The sequence below is a fragment of the Globicephala melas genome, chromosome 1, assembly GCF_963455315.2.
Source record: "Globicephala melas chromosome 1, mGloMel1.2, whole genome shotgun sequence".
Lineage (NCBI taxonomy): Eukaryota > Metazoa > Chordata > Mammalia > Artiodactyla > Delphinidae > Globicephala > Globicephala melas.
This window is the reverse complement of record NC_083314.1, coordinates 175,340,286-175,358,909: the sequence shown is the minus strand read 5'-3', so window position 1 is coordinate 175,358,909 and position 18,624 is coordinate 175,340,286. Positions and strand designations below refer to the sequence as shown.

Genomic DNA, 18,624 nt, shown 5'->3' with positions numbered 1-18,624 from the left:
GCTGAGTCTAGGCAACAGGGGCCCTGGGCCCACAGTGGGTAAGGATAAGGGTGGCAGGGTAGGGACATCGCATTTAGCTGGTGGGACAGGTAAGGATTTCTCTAGGAGGAAACGCCTCAGTCGCGGCTTACGAGTCAGGAGATGGCAGGACATTCAGGAAAAGTCGAGGGAAGCAGAGGCTGGAGGAGAGAGAGGCGTCAGGCTGAGCTGTCTAGGTAGCTACAGCTTTGAATCTCAGCCAACTGGACACCAGGTGTAAGTGTTGAGGCGATGGGGATGACCCACAACCAGACAATGGATTGCAGTGGGATCTGTATTAAAGTTTTCTTTGCAAAGGCCCGCGAGACCTCGTGGAAGAGAAAGCCCCCAGACAACCCTAGTCCGCGCCGCATCAAATGAGCTCCTAGATCCGTCCGCCGCATGTCTTGAGCCAGAGCCTCCAGCAGAGGGCGCGTGGGCGATGAGCGGCCGAGGCCCGCGAGCTGCCGCTCTAGCCTGACATGGACCATAGAGTCGCGCCGCTTCCGCCCCGCGGCGGGGAAGGAGCCGGAAGTCCAGCGGGCTCCGGGCGTCGAGATGGAGGAAGGCGAGTACGAGTCGGTTCTCTGTGTCAAGCCAGAGGTCCACGTCTACCGCATCCCGCCGCGGGCCACCAACCGTGGTTACAGGTGACCACCCGCCGCCGGGCCAGGCTAGCCACCACCTAACCCCTTCCCTGTCACCCCCGACACGCCCACTGTGGGAGCTGAGGACGGCCCCGCCAATTGACGGGCGAGGGGCAGGGTGCGCGGGGAGGTAATGCTGCGGTTTCTTCCAGTTCGAGGCCAGAGTAGGGAGGGGGACCCAGACTTTCGCCTTTCTCAGTCTGACGCATGGGGCTCCCGGCAGCGGGGAAGGCATGAAAGCCGAATCTAGCGCCGAGCGGGCTGCCGGGGACCCAGGTGGGACAGGGACCCTAAACGGGGTCAGGAGTGGTGGTGTCACAGACCTATATTTTTCAGAGCTAACCGATGGCCTTGAAGGGATCCTTGAAAAGCCTTCGGGAAAGGCACTTTGTCACTGGCAGAAATCCCCGAGGGGAAGAAAGAGAGCCCCGAATCGGTCAAAAGAACTCGTCCCGGGTAGTTTTAAGCTGATGTTGAAAGCCCAGGGACCCCTCCCTGCCCAGCTTCTTTGGCACGAGCTGCAGTCCTTATCACAGCGTGTGGCAGTTGGGAAGCATCCATCCGTACTTCGCTGGTGAAATGTTCACCTGAGAGAAATAAATACCCGTGTTTGTAAACGTAGAGTGTGTAGAAGGGAACACAGGAAACTACCCCACCAGAGGAAAATGGAGGTTGAAAGGAGACTTCCTGTGACTTGATATCTCTTTGTACTGTTTGCATTTTGTCACCATGTATCAAAAGAAGAAAAATATTAAAAGAAAATATGATGTACCTGACACAGACAACGTGGCCTATGGCTGTTTGTGCCACCGGGGGTGGGGGGGGCTCTTGAAAGCAATGTTTGTCCAAGTTAGTTGGAAATACAGGATTGGCCTGTGCCACAAGAATGGTGGAGTGTCCACATACCTGGCCTCTTGTTACTTTCCAGTTGTGTTAATGTGGGCTTATAGCTGATTTTCTTTTCTTTTTTTAAAAAAATTCATTAATTTTTGGCTGCGTTGCGTCTTCGTTGCTGCATGCGGGCTTTCTCTAGTTGTGGCGAGCGGGCCTCTCATTGCAGCGATTTCTCTTGTTGCGGAGCACAGGCTCTAGGCATGCAGGCTTCAGTAGTTGTGGCATGTAGGCTCGGTAATTGTGGCTTGCGGGCTCAGTAGTTGTGGCTCACGGGCTCTAGAGCGCAGGATCGGTAGTTGTGGCGCACGGGCTTAGTTGCTGTGCGGCATGTGGGATCTTCCCGGACCAGGGCTCAAACCCGTGTCCCTTGCCTTGGCAGGCGGATTCTCAACCACTGTGCCACCAGGGAAGCCCTTATAGCTGATTCTCTAGTGAACAAATATTTTATTGAATACTTACTACATCCATGACATAATTTTAAAATAATATGAAAGCAACAATAGTAAAATAACAAACATTTTGCTTTCTATCGTCAAACTGGAGATGGGCCATCAAACCAGAGGTGATCATCTGCCCCCATCCCCTTCAGTAGGATGAGTTTGGTCCCTCTTGGTCCCAAGAGATCGAGGTTACCAAGTGTTAGGACTGGCTAGGTTGGCATAGAGGAAACTGCCAACCCCTGCCCTTCAGCCTCAGAACTCTGCTTATCTTGAGTCTAAGGCCTCCTGCCCCAATAAGAGGAACTGAAGCTGAGTCAGCTGACTTGTGAATCGAGAGTCTGCATTTGTGTGGCCTTCAAAACAATCTGCGTCCACAGTTAATGATATCTCTCCAAGTCCTGGCATATGCTAAGGGACTTCCAAGAAAAGCCTCTTGGAAACACCCAAGGTTTTTGCTTTTGGGGTTTTACTGAGCTGCTGCTTAGAACTAAAATATGAAGTTAATACTTTAAAAGAGCCAAAAGAGGCCATTGTGATAGGTCTGTGGTTTCCTGGGTTTATTTCTTCTTAGGATACCTTTGAGAATGTATTTCTTGAATGCTCATTCACTTATCCCACATGTCCTGTTGCTCTCCTTTTCTCTTCTACTGATGATTGCTCCCCTCTCTCCTTTTCCTTCAAGATGGTCTCAGTGGTCCCAAATGTTTGCTCTGACCACTGCAGCCTAGCAGTGTCATAAACAAACCATGGGCCCTGGTAGCTGCTTTCTCTACAGAAAGAAAACTGGAATCCTACTTCAGAGACAGTCTCTATAATCTGAAACTGGGGTTGGCCAACTACGACCCACTGTGTTTTTGTTTGGCTCATAAGCTAAGAATGGTTTTTACATTTTTAAGTGATTGGGGAAAATTTGAAAGAATATTCCATAATGTGAAAATTGTATGAAATTCAGGTTGTCTATAAAGTTTCACTGAAATACAGCCATGCTCAGTAGAAAATATTTGGTTAAAATAATTAAAGCACCCACATGTTCATGCACCATGACTGCTTTCCCTCTGCAGTAGCAGAGTGAGTAGTTGGGACAGAGATCGTATGGCTCTTCTCTCAAAACGTTTGCCAACCTTTGGTCTGGAGCGAGCAGCCCACATGTCCTTCCCATTCCCACCCCCAGCATTGGAGTAGTGGAGCAGGAACCTCTGGCAGAGGCACAATGGTTTTTGTCCCTTTAGGGCTGCGGAATGGCAGCTGGACCAGCCATCATGGAGTGGCCGGCTGCGGATCACTGCAAAAGGGCAGGTGGCTTACATCAAGCTGGAGGACAGGACCTCAGGTAAAGGCAAGGGAGGTCTGCGTGGTACCATACCTCCCACTTTGTGAAGGGATGGGTGGCCCGAGCCTGGCCAAGCCACTCAGGGATCGTGGGGCCCTGTCCTAGAAATCAAAGGCCCGGGTATACTTACAAGCCGCTTCCATTCCCCCAGCCTTTAGTTTAAAAGGAAGTATTTCCTGTCAAGCACCTGTTCTTTTGGGCATCCTTAAGAAAATACTAATTTTGGAGCCCAGGGAGAGAAGACATGCAGGTTGGTCCCAAGTAGGAAGCTCCGGAGCTTGCCTGGAAGATAAGCCGGGTGAAGACGCATAGCCCTCTGCTGCTGAGCTCGGGTTCTTAATCAGGAATTCTGCTTATCGACCAAATGGTAACCTCCCAGGTTGACCACACCCATTAACTGAAAGAACTGGAAACTGTCCTTCTCAGCTCTTTCTGTGGTGAGAGGACAAGCCAAGCTGGGCTGTGCTGGGGTCAGCTGGCAGTTCTCACCTTTGGTGAAATCTCTCTGAAGTCCTGCACCACCAGGGCCTCTGGGTGAGCTGTGCAGGGCAGCGTGGCCTGGAATAGTGCCAGCCCCCGCAGCCAGAGCCGGAATCGGGCGCAGGGCTTGCCCAGTCAGATGCCCCGGCATTCGGTCATTTATTTTTTCTAACATGTAGAGATTTTCCTTGTGGGGCAAATAAAATGCCAAGATTCATAGGCAGAACTGGCTGCCTCTTCTCAGGTCTGCATCACTTTTGTCTGAGCTGTGGGACCTTGGGCAAGCCACGTGACCTTTGGCACCTTGGCCTCCTTTTTGGTGAAATGGGGCTCACATTAGCTCCTACTTCACAAGGTTGTTGGAAATACAAAGTGAGCACCTATTTATCCAAATGCTTTGTGAACTGCAGGGTGACCCAAAGCATTGATTTGTTTTGAGCATGACTGAGCATTGGTGGCAGAGGAGTTTGAAGGGACAGCTGCTGTGGCTAGGCCAGAGAACTCTGGCTGTCAGAGTTGCTGGGTTGTCCCAGGTGGTGTCACAAGGGAATGGCAACACCTGTTCTCTAGGGGCCTTGGGAACTGACTTTAAGGTACACACCTGGTGTACCAGCCACTGCTCAAAGCTGAGCCTCACCTGCAGGACCCACCCCAGGACGCTCTTAGCTTGAGGTCATGCCCACTGGGTCGTGCTCGTCTCTCACTTTCCAATCACTCCAGGCCAGAGTGTCTCAGCCTCAGCACTAGTGACATTTGGGGCCAGCTGAGTGTTGTGGTCTAAGTCATATTTAAGATATTTAGCACCATCCCTGACTTCTACCTACTAGGTGCCAGTAGCACCCCCCAAGTTGTGGCAAACAAAAATGTCACCGCATATTGCCAGATGTCCCTTGGTGGAAGGGAGGGACAAATCAGCCATGGTGGAGAACCACTGCTCTAGGCTGAAGGCATCCAGGTGAATCCCAGTCCCCAGGTGCAAAACTAGAGAGAGAAATTAACAAGAAGCTACAAACTCAGGCCACCGATTTGGATTCAGTTCAGCCTTAATTACACAGTCACCTCTGAACCATAGGACTTAGTAGAAACTATTGGTTAAATACTTAAAACGTCAACTGAGATCAGCACACGCAAAAATGATGCCAGTCGTAAATGTTCACAGAAGGTGTGTGCTGCACTGCACCCTGGAGAGCCGTAGGTAATGAGGGGTGCATTTCACAAGAGCTCCTTTTAAAAGCAGTCACTCTTTTGGCCTGAGATTAGATTAAATCCACTGGCTTCAGATTCTTCTGTGAGTGCAAAAACCCTCCTCCCTTTCCACTGGGTTCACCTGCTCCTCTGGAGGCCTGCCTCAGGCACCAGGTCTTTTCTGAAGGTATGATCTCCGTGAGCCCGGGCCCTGGGGGTGCAGGCCGTGGCTGTGAATGGCTGAGGCAGGTGGAATGAGTGGCCAGCAGCTCCAGCCCATCGTTCTCATGTAGAAATGGAGGCCCAGCGTTGCTAGAGCTTTTGATTTTAAGAGAAGCCAGACATCTGGATTATTTTACAAGTAATCTGATTTTGAAGTGTTTGGCAGTTAAATTGAAAATGCTGAAACTGTGAGTGGATCTGACCTGTAAGCCACCTCTGACTTAAACCTCTCCTTGGTTATATTCCTCTGTTTTCCCTTCGGCCAAAGTGGATTTGACTTGAAACCCAGAGTCAGGTTTGCCCATCTGCCTCTCAGGAAAAGGCCCCAGTCATGTGATAGAAACAGTCTGGGGGGTCCTCAAGGCTCACCCTCCCTTATGCTTTCAGGGGAGCTCTTTGCTCAGGCCCCAGTGGATCAGTTTCCAGGCACAGCTGTGGAGAGCGTGATGGATTCCAGCAGGTACTTCGTTATCCGCATCGAAGATGGAAACGGTACGCATGGGACTTGGAGCTTCTTCCTCTGAGAAGGGTTTTCTCTGCCTCTGGGAAGTGGGATTGATCGTGTGTTGTCCCCCAGGGCGACGGGCGTTTATTGGAATTGGCTTCGGGGACCGAGGTGATGCCTTTGACTTCAATGTTGCCTTGCAGGACCATTTCAAGTGAGTGGCTCCAGGAGACACATACTCATGCCTCCTCCCTCTCTCCCCGGACAGAATGGTCTCCCAGGTTAGGATACCCAGGTGGTGGTGTGTGGTACGTCTGCCAGCAGAGCCTCAGGAAAACTCACTTCTCCTTCGGGTCAGGTCACCTTCTCTGCGCTCTGCCAGTCCTCATCTCTGCTTTGAAGTCATTTCCTTTACCCGAGGTGCATCTCTGCCATCCCAGTCAGCTGGCCCAGCCTTTGAGGTGTCACATCTCTTCCCTCATCAGGCCCCTGAGCGGCTAGAGTCCTTGTCAGGCTCCTTTCGCCTTTCTGGGCCTGTCCCTCCATGCTGTGATAAGCAGTGCTCGGATTCCCAGGCCACTCAGCACACACCCTGGTGGTGCTTTCTGAAGCTAAATGGGCAGGAAAGCCTTCTCCCCTGCCATCTGCAGGCCTCCACCTCTGGCTGCGGGGAGTGTGCAGCTGCTCTCGTGGGCCCCTCTAGCTCTTCTCTGCTTCGGGTGGCTACTAAGAGGGGTGTATGGAGGGTAGGAGACCTTTTTGGTTGCTTTCAATACTTTCTGGGCACTTGTCCTGTCTCACCATCTACTTTTTAAGCCCCTGGAAGGATGTGGAGAACTTGTCTTAGTCTTCATGCCACATGCTGAGGAGGAGACGGCCAGGTTCTCAGATTTCCTAAAGACCAGTGTTAGGACTCTCTACATAAGTGATCTCATGATTTTCATAGCAGTCTTTAAGGCATAGAGAGTTGTCATCCCATTTTGCTGATGAGGAAACTGACGTGCGTGCAGCTGCGTATGCGTCAGAACTAGGATTTAAATTCACACCTAACTCCCAAGCTGCTCTCAGTTTCTACCCCGCTGCTGCAGTAAAAGCCTCGTCCTGGACTGGTGGCAGGTATGAATGAAGTGAGTGCGTGAAGGCAGGGCAGCTCGCCTCCTCCTCACCTTTTCCTTCCTGTTCTCTCCCCAGGTGGGTGAAACAGCAGTGTGAATTTGCAAAACAAGCTGAGAACCCAGATCAAGGTCCCAAATTGGACCTAAGCTTCAAGGAGGGCCAGACCATCAAGCTCAACATTGCAGTGAGTCCCCCCCTCACTTGGCTGTCACGGCCACCACACCAAGCCCAGCCCAGAGCCCATCACTCTTTTCTCACAGTTCAGCACATGTTTATTGAGCAGCTGCCCGGTGCCAGGTACTGTGCTGGGGGCGAACGAAAGGGCTCTGCTGTCATAGAGCTCAGAGTTGAGCTGAGATGGGGGGAGTCTGGGTGTGATTACAACATGGCGGGATGGTTCTATGACCTAGGGATGTCTTCAGTGCCATGAGCTCCTAGAGGAGGAGCGTGCAGTCCAGAGTTAGGGGGAACCAAGGAAGGCTTCCTTGCAGAAGCGACCTGTAAGCAAGGGAAGAGGGGTCAAAGGGTGGTTCAGGCAGAGGGAACGGCATGTGCCAAGCCTCTGCTTTAAGGAACGTCAGTCACTTGCTGCCAGAGCTGGTGTTTCTGTCCTGGCTTTGGGGGCTGGGGTGGGGTGGGGGGTCAGTGTGCTCATCCCAAGCTGTGTCTTGGTCTGAGCCTTGAGGAAAGAAGATTTGGTAGCACTCTGGGCAGGAAAGCCTCGAGGGTGGGCACTGGGAGTCATGGGCAGCTTCTGCTGGTGGTGTTGTCCTGGCTCCCTGTGTCTTGTCCTGAGCTGCCCTACATCTGGCTTTCCCCCGTTAGCTCCTGTTGAGAAGAGGGAAAGGTCGAGCTGGGCTGGACAGCCATGACTTGGCCTTTACCTGGCTATGGGGGTGGAGATGAGTGATTTGGGGGAACCAAGGACCCCGTGGATTTGTTTTCTGAAGAAAGTTTGTAACCCTAAAATAACGCTCTTCCTCTTTACTTACTATCTCTTTCTCCTCTTTTCTGCTTCATGCTGGTGATGGTTTGGGACCCTTGAAGTTGGCCAGCTGGCCCTTAAGAGAAAATCCAGGTCATGTCCAGTGAACTGTTGGGGATGTGAATCTCTGTCTTGCTGGGAGGAAACTAACATTTAATGAGCATCAGCTGTGTGCCAGGTAGTGTGTTTTAGGTACTTCTCGTGTGAATTAAACATCCTCCCCTTTTATAGGTGGGGAAATTGAGGTTTAGAGAGCTTGAGGGTCTTGCCCAGGGTCGTAGAGCTAGAAATAACCGGCACAGCTGGGCTCACGCCCAGGTCTTTGAGGGCTTTTGCCTTCAGGCTGTGGTCTCAGCACGTGATTAAGCTGCTGCTCTCCTGACAAGGTGGGAACCACGTCGTCTTCACCTTTGAGCTGCTCTGGTTTCTGGTTCCCCTGGGTGTTCAGGTTTTTGTTTTTCTTTTTTAAATGTTTTGTCGAAGTATAATGCGCGTACAGAAAAGTACACACGTTATAAATGTAGAACTCAGTGAATTTTTAAAAACCAGGTTTACCCCTACAGACTAGCTCCCAGATCAAGAAAGTGGGTGATTCTCAGCACTCTGGAAGCCCCTCTCCTGCTCTCTCGCACAGGATGGCGTGGCCACTGTGCTGACTTTGAACACCCTAGGTTTTGTTTTCAGTGTTTTATTAATTGACTCATACACTTCATACCCTTTTGTGTATGACTCCTTTCCTTTACTCTGTAGTATTTGTGAGAGCATCCATATTGCTTTGTGTGGTTGCTTTATTCTCGTTGTGGCATGCTCCGTTATGAGAATGTATCCCACTATCTACCCATTTAACTGATGGTGGACATGTAGGTAGTTTCCATTTTGGGGCTATTGCAAGTAGTTCTGCTGTGAATGTTCAAATGTGCGTCTTTTGGTGCACATGTGTATGCATTTCTGTTGGGTCCATGTAGGAGTGGAATGGCAGGGGTGTCGGTTCATACGTTCAGCTTTAAAGATCCTTCCAGTTTTTCAACGTGGTTTTCTCTGGTTACGCTTCCACTAGCAGAATGTGAGTGTTCTGGTTGCTCCACACCCTTGTCAGTGCTTGATATGCTACGTCGTAGCCGTCCTGGTGGGTGTGTAATGGTATATCATTGTAGTTTGATTTGCATTTCCCTGATGATTAATGAAGTCGGGTGCTGAGTTTTTAAATTAAAAGCATTTGTGATAGCTTTAGAATTGTGATGCATTGAATACACCCCATAACAATGGAAGTGTTGGATGGATGGCTCTTGACCATCTTTTGGTGATACGGACGTTTGGGGCCCAGGGGTCACCTTGGGCCTCCTCTTGAAGTTTTCTGATCGCAGAGGCACTCCAGCAGAACTGACTGATTCGCATTCCTGCCCTCTCTTTAGAACATGAAGAAGAAGGAAGGAGCAGCTGGGCCTCCCCGAGCCCGGCCCGCCAGCACAGGAGGACTGAGCCTGCTTCCCCCTCCCCCAGGGGGGAAAACCTCCACCCTGATCCCTCCCCCTGGGGAGCAGTTGTCTGTGGCGGCATCCATTGTCCAGCCAGCAGTTGCTCCCAGTTCAGGTCAGTGCTCGAGGGTGACTATTCTTGGTGCTAAACCTGCACCTTTGGGTTCTTCTTCCTCTCTGGCAGCTGGGGCCCCATGGCTTTCCCTCCTTCACTCACACTGGTCACACTTAGTACCCGTGTGTGACAAACTGGAAGGTGGGTGCCACAAAGCTGGTCCTGTCCACACTGGGTAAGGGCTTCCTCTCTTCCCACCACTTACCCCTTCAGGGCGTCTGTCCCCCATGACGGGCAGGGGCTACAATTCATTTGTTGCTGTGAAATCATCAGCATGTGGGTTCCTGGTTCTCAGAGGCTGCTCATTGAGTGAGTGAGTAAGTGATAGAGACATGGTCTGTGCTCACAGGGAGCTCAGTATAGTAGGAGAGAGGAGTCATGGGCACAGAGACCAAACGTATGGGGACCAGACTAACTACCAGCCAGCATGATCTGGGGAGGCTTCATGGAAGAGATGGCATTGAACTGGACCTTGAGGGAAGAAGATTGGGGCTGGGGACACTTGCCATTCCAGACAGAAGAAGAGCGTGAATAAGGCTTAGACTTTTAATGTTTAAAACACTGGCTGTGTTTAGGGAGATGAAGGCAGCATAAGTGTTCCAAGGTGAGTGGTGGGAAATAAAATTGGAGATTTAGTTTGAAGCAAGCTCCTCAGTGAGGCTGTTTGGTGCTAGAAAGCTGGGAGGCAGCTCCCCCAGCAGGTGCACTGGTGCTTGTTCCAGGATGTATGTAGGGAATGCCTTTTGGAGACCCTGGGATTCCAGAAGTTAGTGCCTAGTGCCAGCCTCTGGCAGTGCTGGGATGCCAGCCCAGTCCTTCAATGTCCCTGCCCTGCCTGCCCAGCCCGGCTTCATGCTCCTGGCCTTCCCTAGGCTGGGTGACTGTCACCAGCCCGCTTTCTCCACACAGCTTTCACCAGCATCTTGGGGGAATGGGGGGCAGGATCCAGACAAGAAGCCTGCTTTCTTTCCCTTTTAATGGTCATGGACATTGGCTCCCCTATCTGGAGGTCAGGCTTCAAACCTCAGCCCTGTGGGAAATACCTTAATCTAGGAGGGTGGCAGGAGTAGCAGTCAGGGAGCACCCCTGCCTGGACCCTAGCAGTTATTCTCAGAGTGAGGTCAGAGGACCACCTGCCTTGGCATCACCAGGGACGGGGGCAGGACTCTGCATATTTAATGTTATTTGGGTGCTTACTAAGGTCTGAGAGCCACTGTCCTAGGCCGTCCCTCCGTTGCTGGTGCATTTTTTTTTTTTTTGTGGTACGCGGGCCTCGCTATTGTGGCCTCTCCCGTTGCGGAGCACAGGCTGCGGAGCACAGGCTCCGGACGCGCAGGCTCAGCGGCCATGGCTTACGGGCCCAGCCGCTCCGCAGCGTGTGAGATCTTCCCGGACCAGGGCACGAGCCCGTGTCCCCTGCAGCAGCAGGCGGACTCTCAACCACTGTGCCACCAGGGAAGCCCTGCTGGTGCATTTTTAATGGCCAGTTTGGAGATCCTGCTATGTGCCAGGTAGTGTTTGAGACCCTTTTGATACTACAGGTACAGCCCAGGTCCCTGCTCTCAAGGCCTTACGTTTTAATGTGTAAGACAGGCAGTTGGCATGTTTACGAACAAAATGGTGTCATGTAATGAGAGTTGTGGATAGCTAACATTTTTTGAGCACTTACTCTATGTTCCAAAATCAGACTGGCTGAGTTCAAATTCAGAAAATTGCCTACTACTTTGTTCCTCAATTTTCTTATCTGTAGGGTGGGGGTGGTAATGATCCCTACAGTACAGGTTTCTTGTGTGGATCCGATGAGCCAATCCACATACAGCACTCAGAACAACGCCTAGAACATTGTAAGCACTCGCTGAATGTTAGCTCGCATTTTAGTGATGTTGTCGTCACTATCATCACTGTTTGCTGGGCCTGTTCTAAGCCTTCCACATATATTAACTTATTTAATCCTCAGACCAGTCAGTCTTATGAAGTAGTCACTGTTACTGTCTATTTTAGAGATAAGGAAACTGAGACTTAAGTAACCTGCATAAAGTCAAACAGCTGGTCCTGGCCTGTCTTCCTCCAGTGACTGTGATGAGGTTCAAATGAGATAATGTCCGTTAGGCACTTGGTGAACTGCAAAACTAAACTGTGGAGGGCCCTAGTTTTATCTGGTTTCCCAGCCCAGAGCACATTAGACATAGCAAAAAAAAAAAAAAAATTTTTTTTTTTTTTTTTTTTTTTTGCCACACCACGTGGCATGCAGGATCTTAGTTCCCTGACGAGGATCGAACCTGCGCTCCCTGCAGTGGAAGCATAGAGTCTTAACCACTGGACCTCCAGGGAAGTCCCTAGACATAGCAAATTGGTGGGAAGGTGGAGGGTAGCAGGCACAGGCCCTTCAGAAAGGACAGCTGGCAGCACTGGGGGAGGTGCCAGAAAGACACAAAAGCAGCACTGCTGCCCCATCATGCCACCCACCCCAGTGAAGAGATACACGCAGCTGTATAACTAAAAATGGTGGAACTCTAGGCATTCTAAGCAGTAGATATGGAAAGACTGATAATGCTATCCATAGCTTCCAAAACAGCCCAGGGATTAAAAAAAAGCCAAAAGGAGTAAATTAAACTTTATCATTCTTATGAAAAGTAGGAAATTAGAAAAGAAATTAAGCATGGTAAACAGAAAATACGAAGTAAAATGGTAGAAACTAGTTCACGTGTTCAGTAAAAAGGATAAACTGGCAAAATATAACAAGAGAAATTGCGGGATCAAGTCTAATAGTGGGAGAGGTCCAGAGGCCAAAAGCCTACAGTGCAGCCCTCAGCTCCCCACAATACTGCACATACACACACACTTAAAAAAAAAAGATACACACAGATGCCCACTTCTTTGTTACTTCTGGAAGGCTCTCCCCAGCCCCTAACCAGTTTGGCTCCCAGCACTTGGTACTTGTCTGGCACAGAATTGTCTCAGCTTGTTGATGCAGACTCTGGACTGAGGACTTTATATGAAGACGACCTTGTGGTTTTGGTGGGCATTCTCCATCCAAGAGGTCAGGGCAGGAGATAGTAAATTTTAAACAGATTTCCAACATAAACGGTTGAAACGAGGTCAGCCTCAGGTACAGGTGATGGTGTGTGACTAGCCCTTGCTGGTACCCCTCCCCTCCACCGGGTGTGTGGCCTTCTGCTGTCTCCAGGAGCCCCTCAAGGGCTCGTAAGAAGACAGTGGAAATGTGGCTGCTTGTAGGTGTTTTGTTGCCCCAAAGCACGTCTCTCCGCGTATGTCTTTCTCAGTCATCTGGAATCTCGAGTCTGATTTCGGGGTCACTGAGACAACCAAGAGGGGAGATCTCTGACTCCTCTGTCTCCTTCTCTTCTCTCCCTTCCCTTCAGACTTGGAGACATCAATTGGAGGTGCCACTGTGTCCTGGCCGCAGCCCAAGCCTGCCGCTACTGCCACCGCCGACATCTGGGGAGACTTTACCAAATCCACAGGGTGAGGAGGGTCATGTTCTCTGTGGGGGACTGGGGCCAAGGCTCTTTCTCTCAAAAACCTGGGAGCAACAGCTCTGGTTCAGACATTTTCCGGCCAGCCAGAGGACAGAGCCCCAGAGTGCCCACTTTGGGAGGCATGTTTCTCTCCGGGAAGGCTTTTTGCTGGTGTCCACTGCTGGGTGGCCTGGAGCCACCTTCTGCAACTCTTTCTGGTCTTTAAACCACCTCACCAAGTGCTTTGGCTTGTCACCAGTACCTCCCTCTTCCCTTCCTCCCCTGCAGCTACCCTAGGATACTGGGCTGAGAGTTAACCTGGGTTCTGGCCTTGGCCCGTTGTCATGGGACCTCTGAGGCAGGGTCTCTTGCCTTTTCTGCTTCCTTAAAATTTCGAGCCTTTACTTGGTGTCAGGGTGAAGAGATGCTAAATACTAGTCACACAGTTGTTTATGTGGACAAGCTCTAGGACAGGAGTCAGCACACATTTTCTATAAAGGACCAGGAAGCAAATAGTTTAGACTGTGCAGACCATGTGGTCTCTGTTCCGGCTGCTCAGCACTGTTCTTGTAGCTCAAAAGCAGCCACAGACAGTATATAAATGAATGAGCATGGCTCTGTACAAATGAAACTTTACCTACTAAAAAAGGCAGAGGACTAGATTTGGTCTAGTCCTGGGCTGTAGTTTGCTGACCCCTGTTCTAGAACATTCGGGGACTGGCCTTTTGGAGCTCTTTCTGCCCAGAAATAAGTCCCGTCTTATCTGCTTTGTATTTTCAGATATCTGAAATCTCCCACCCCTCCCTATCTAACCTTTCCAGGTCCACCTCCAGCCAGACTCAGCCAGGCACAGGCTGGGTCCAGTTCTGACCTGAGCACAACTCCTTTTCCTCACACAACTTCTGGAAAGGAGCTGCCTCATCTGGGCAGAAGGAAGGAGGATGAAGCACTCCCTGGCCAGCCTCTGTTTGGAGCATGACTCTCTCCTCTCCTCTTCCTTGCCTGAACTCGCCTGACAGACTGGGCGTGTCAGGCAGTAAATGGGCACCATGTCGCGCTGTTTCCTGGGATTCGAGCGTGCAGCCAGAACACGGGAGAAGAGTTGCAGGATCCCTGTCCCTGTCTGTCTTCTTGACTTGAGAGAGACTCTGAGACTTCTTCCATCGCAAAGACTCGTGTTAAACACAAGCCCCTGAAGCAAAAGAAGGGGTCGAGTGTGCTGCCTGGATTCAGATCACCCCTTCTCGGGGGGTTACAGGTGTCATGTGATCAGTGTCTGGAGGGGGGCTTTCCTCACTCCCATTGGCTGTAGCCATTCCAGTCAGGTGCCTTAAGAGGAGGGATTCCTTCCTGATTTCTAGCAGGTTTATAGGCTGCAGCTTGGACAGATAATCAGGAGGGAAATCAAGAGTATTATCCAGACTTTTAAGATTTTTTTGATACTTGCTTTGCTAACATGCTGATCTGCACTAACTCATTGTCTTTGCAAAAGGCTTGCTTCTGTAGTCTGCGCCCGCAGGGGCCTCTGAAAGCATTCCTCACTGTCAGTCGCAGGAGCTGCTCCGAGCCCCAGGAAGCAGTGTTCATCTCGGCTATGGGGCCTGGTTTCCGTGTTTGCCGGGCCGGGCAGACGCTGGAAACCAGGTGCGACAGTGTTTGCGCTGGAAAGTGGCAGCTGTTCTCATGCAGGTGGGGCTTTGGCCTTCCCGTTCGCTGGCAGCTCTCTGGGCTCACAGTGCAGTTCCTGGCGCACTTGGGTTTTCTCCTGGGTGGTTTCTGAAGTGCCTTGTCTGCAGACAACCTCTTACTTTCTTTTCTTCTTCAGGGACTGTACATGAAAGACAGAAGGAGTTCTGAAGCAACTGGAAGTCTAGAGTTGCCTGGTTTATAAGAAATAATTTTATAAGAAATAATTTTATCTGAGCACAACCTCTAAAATTGCTTTTATCGACGTACGTTACCTCTTAATTGAAAGATTTCTTTTTTTGAAGGGTCAAGATGATGAACTGAAAAGAAGTGTTAGCCCCTTTGTGGGACCAGATTTCTAAGATGAAAAATAAATATTTCTACTCTGTCAGTGTACATCAGAGATGGCAGTGTTTTTGGCAGCATGGCTGCCAAACCCTCCAGGATGCCTCAGCCACCTCTCACCACTGAGCATTTGTCCAGACTTAAAAGTCTAGGGCCATGGTGACAGATTGGCCAAAATAGGGGAATTTGGCCCTCTTGCCCTAAGGCAACCAGCAATTTCCCTTCCACATAGAAGAGACAGTCTTTCTGCCATTCTGGGACATTCTGGGCTCCTTGCCTTCTAATGTGGGAGGAGAGTCCTGCCTCCCACCAAGACCTCCCCATAGAAGCATCTTCCTAAATAGTAAGGGTATCTGGGCACACAGAGGCCAAAAAATAAGATAAAGGCCTTGGTGCTTGTCATGTCTGGGTTCTGTAAGAAAGATGCATTTTTGTTGTTGGTTATAGAAATGGCCACTCTGGCTAATAAACTGTCTAAGGGAGGACAAAGAAAATTGGAATTGAGGATCCTCATGTCCTTTGAATAAGGAAAAGGAAATTGCATCAAGGGATTCTCAGGAGTGGTAAACTTCTTTGTGTCTGCTTCCCATTACTCCCTATCTTCTTTATAAGTGCTTAGAGGCTAGAAAAGAGGAAGCTTAGAGTTAGAGGAGAGCCTTAACCAGAAGCATATACCATTGAAGGTAAGCCCTTGGGTCCTGCAGACAGACCTGGGCTTTGATCTAGGTTGTCTACTGGTAAATGTGTGACCACAGGCTCCTTAAGCCAAGTGTCACTCAGATGAGGCATATGAAGCACTAGCGGGTGCCCATCCTATAATTTGACCTTAATCACCTTGATGTAGAATCAGGTAACGCATCCAGAACCATTACTCATAATGGTGCTGATAAGGCAGCTGATGAAGAAACAGCAGTCACAAAATCTAACCTGAAAAGCACCTTGAGGGGTCTCTGGTGGGCAGGGGATAGTCTGGTGCTCTCCATCACCAACTGGAATCCCAGCTATGGGACCAGGGTCCCCAGGAAAACTCCCAGTACCAAACCAGGCATCTCTTCATTTACACCCTTGACTGGAGCTTCCAAATTGGTGGGGTGGGGGTAAGAGATGGGTGTTGGGTTTCGGGATTTTGAGACCTGAGCTGCTCTCTGTGCAGCAGGAGGACTTGGACACATTGAGGTGGCAGGCGGACTACAGCAAGATGTTTCCATGATTAAATGACATGGCATTGCAACATCTGTCGTGCTTTAAAGAAACCACCTGCCATGTTGTGTGAGTTGCCCTAATCCGAGGGTCACAGTGTCAAGGTGGCAAAAGTAGCCTCTGCCGATAGCCAACAAATAGCTGAAGCTCAGGGCAGCGGTCTGCATGGAACCGGATGCTACCAAAACCACCTGAGCTGGGAAGCAGAGCCTTCCTCAGTTGATCCTCGGATGAGCCCCGCCTGCCAGCACTGTGAGTGCAGCCTTACAGAGGACCCAGCCAAGTTGTGCCCAGACTCCTAACCCCCGGAAACTGAGTTAGTAACTGTGTTTCGAGCTGCCAAGATGGTAATATCATTAGGCAGCAATAGCTAACTAATACAAGAGGTGAGTGAAGGGCATTGGAGATGGGAGTCAGTGTGAGAAAAGAGTCTGGACAGGAACCTCCCTGGTCATGCATGGTTAAGAGTCCGCCTGCCAGTGCAGGGGACACGGGTTCGAGCCCTGGTGTGGGAAGATTCCCATGTGCCGTGTAGCAACTGAGCCCATGCGCCACAACTACTGAGCGTGCACTCTAGAGACTGTGAGCCACAACTGCTGAGCCTATGTGCCACAACTACCGAAGCCCGTGCGCCTAGAGCCCATGCTCTGCAACAAGAGAAACCACCAAAATGAGAAGCCTGCGCATCGCAATGAAGAGTAGCCCCTGCTCGCCGCAACCAGAGAAAAGCCCGCGTGCAGCAACGAGGACCCAACACAGCAAAAAATTTAAAAAATTTTAAAAAGAATCCTCCTGCCAATGCAGGGGCACGGGTTCGAACCCTGGTCCAGGAAGATCCAACGTGCGATGGAACAGCTGAGCCCCTGCACCACAGCTACTGAGCCTGAGTGCCACAGCTACTGAAGCCCAAGCGCTTAGAGCCTGTGCTCCGCAACAAGATAAGCCACCGCAATGAGAAGCCCGCGCACCACAATGAAGAGTAGCCCCTGCTCACCGCAACTAGAGAAAACCCGGGAACAGCAACGAAGACACAATGCAGCCCAAATTTTTTTTTTAACGTGGACAGATTTAATGGCTGTATGGCCTTGGGAGGTCACTTAACCTGCTCCTTGGGGGCCTCACTTTCCCTGTATGTGGACAGCAACTATTGCTTATGTGCTGCTTACTCTGCACAAGGCACTGTTCTATGCACTTAACATAAAATTCATTTCAGGCGGTCCAGTGGTTAAGACTCCTCGTCCCCACTACAGGTGGCACGGGTTCGATCCCTGGTCAGAGAACTAAGATCCTGCAAGCCGTGCGGCCAAAATAAATAAATAATTTTTAAGAGTCATTTCATTGTCACAACGGCCCTATGAGATAGATACTCATCCCTGTTTTACAAGTGATGAGACTGAAGCACAGTGAGATTATGTAATTTGCCCAAAGTCACATAGCTGCTAAGTTGGAACCCAGGCAGCCTGGCTCTAGCATCCATGCTTTTAATCAGGTTGATCTTGAGTGGTGCTGCTGACAGGGCTGGCACCTAAGACCTGCCTAATACATGGAAGTTCCCATTCCCTCCATGTGGATTAAGAAAGCCCTAATATGGGGGCTTCCCTCGTGGCACAGTGGTTGAGAGTCCGCCTGCCGATGCAGGGGACACGGTTCGTGCCCCGGTCCGGGAAGATCCCACATGTCGCAGAGCGGCTGGGACCGTGAGCCATGGCCGCTGGGCCTGCGCGTCCGGAGCCTGTGCTCCGCAACGGGAGAGGTCACAACAGTGAGAGGCCCGCGTACCGCAAAAGAAAGCGTCCCTAGTATGGCAGGTGTTTAATGACAGACCAAGGGGTGGGGCTTTATTCCATAGGTAATTGGAAACCACTGAAATGCATTATAGACACACAGTAGGTGCTCAATATCTGTTGATTTCTCTGAGCAAGGAATGACAGGAATATACCATCCTCTGTGGGCAGAGTAGACCTGATTATGGGTGTGTAATGCAATAAGAAAACAGAAAAACACAATATTAACAAGCAAATGTAATATTATCATAGCAAAGACTGGAAATAGCCTACACGTCTATATTAGTTACCTATTGCTGGGTAACAATCACCCCAAAACTTAGCTTAAGACATTTCTTGTCTGACACCTGGACTGCAGCCTGTGAGAGGTGTGGAGACAATACCCAGCTAAGCTGCACCTGGATTTCCCACCCACAGAAACTGAGACAATAAATGTGTTAAGCTGCTAAGTATTGGGGGTGAGGTGTAGACGTGCTCTCTTTCACATAAAATGGGAAGGGGAAAATATACTTTATGTGCATAAAATATCTGGAAAGATATATATAGGAAACAGCACCACACAGGTTGCCTGCAGGGAGAGACTGGGTGACTAGGAGACAGGGATGGGAGGGATACTTACTTTTACTTTACAATGTTCTGCACTATTTGAATTCGAACCATGTAAATGTACCATCTTTTCAACAAAAGAAAATCTATGTTTAAGAGGTCATCTGTCATCCTAACACCTAAAGATAGCATGGTTAACGTTTTAGTGTCTTCTCATGTTTTTCCTATTATA

The 18,624-nt window shown here is 50.2% G+C and overlaps 1 protein-coding gene across 3 annotated transcripts; it reads left to right on the top strand.

Moving 5' to 3' along the window:
* Positions 1-535: 535 nt before the first annotated feature.
* On the top strand, positions 536-18,624 carry NECAP2 (NECAP endocytosis associated 2). 3 transcript variants are annotated; one of them, XM_030877123.2, is made up of 8 exons: positions 536-668; positions 3,229-3,329; positions 5,604-5,708; positions 5,794-5,875; positions 6,853-6,961; positions 9,175-9,352; positions 12,736-12,838; positions 13,653-18,624. In XM_030877123.2, exons 1-8 carry the CDS (start codon positions 577-579, stop codon positions 13,699-13,701), a joined length of 819 nt encoding a protein of 272 aa, XP_030732983.1. In that variant the 5' UTR covers positions 536-576; the 3' UTR covers positions 13,702-18,624. The 3 variants fall into 3 exon arrangements, with proteins under 3 accessions (XP_030732983.1, XP_030732975.1, XP_030732994.1); XM_030877115.2 differs by having other exon boundaries at positions 13,612-18,624; XM_030877134.2 differs by lacking the exons at positions 3,229-3,329; positions 5,794-5,875 and having other exon boundaries at positions 551-668; positions 13,612-18,624.

Coding starts and splice junctions, on each gene's coding strand:
- NECAP2 (XM_030877115.2), top strand. CDS start 577: ATGGAGGAAGGCGAGTACGAGTCGGTTCTCTGTGTCAAGCCAGAGGTC. Junction 669..3,228: donor GCCACCAACCGTGGTTACAG/GTGACCACCCGC, acceptor TTGTCCCTTTAG/GGCTGCGGAATGGCAGCTGG. Junction 5,876..6,852: donor GCCTTGCAGGACCATTTCAA/GTGAGTGGCTCC, acceptor TTCTCTCCCCAG/GTGGGTGAAACAGCAGTGTG.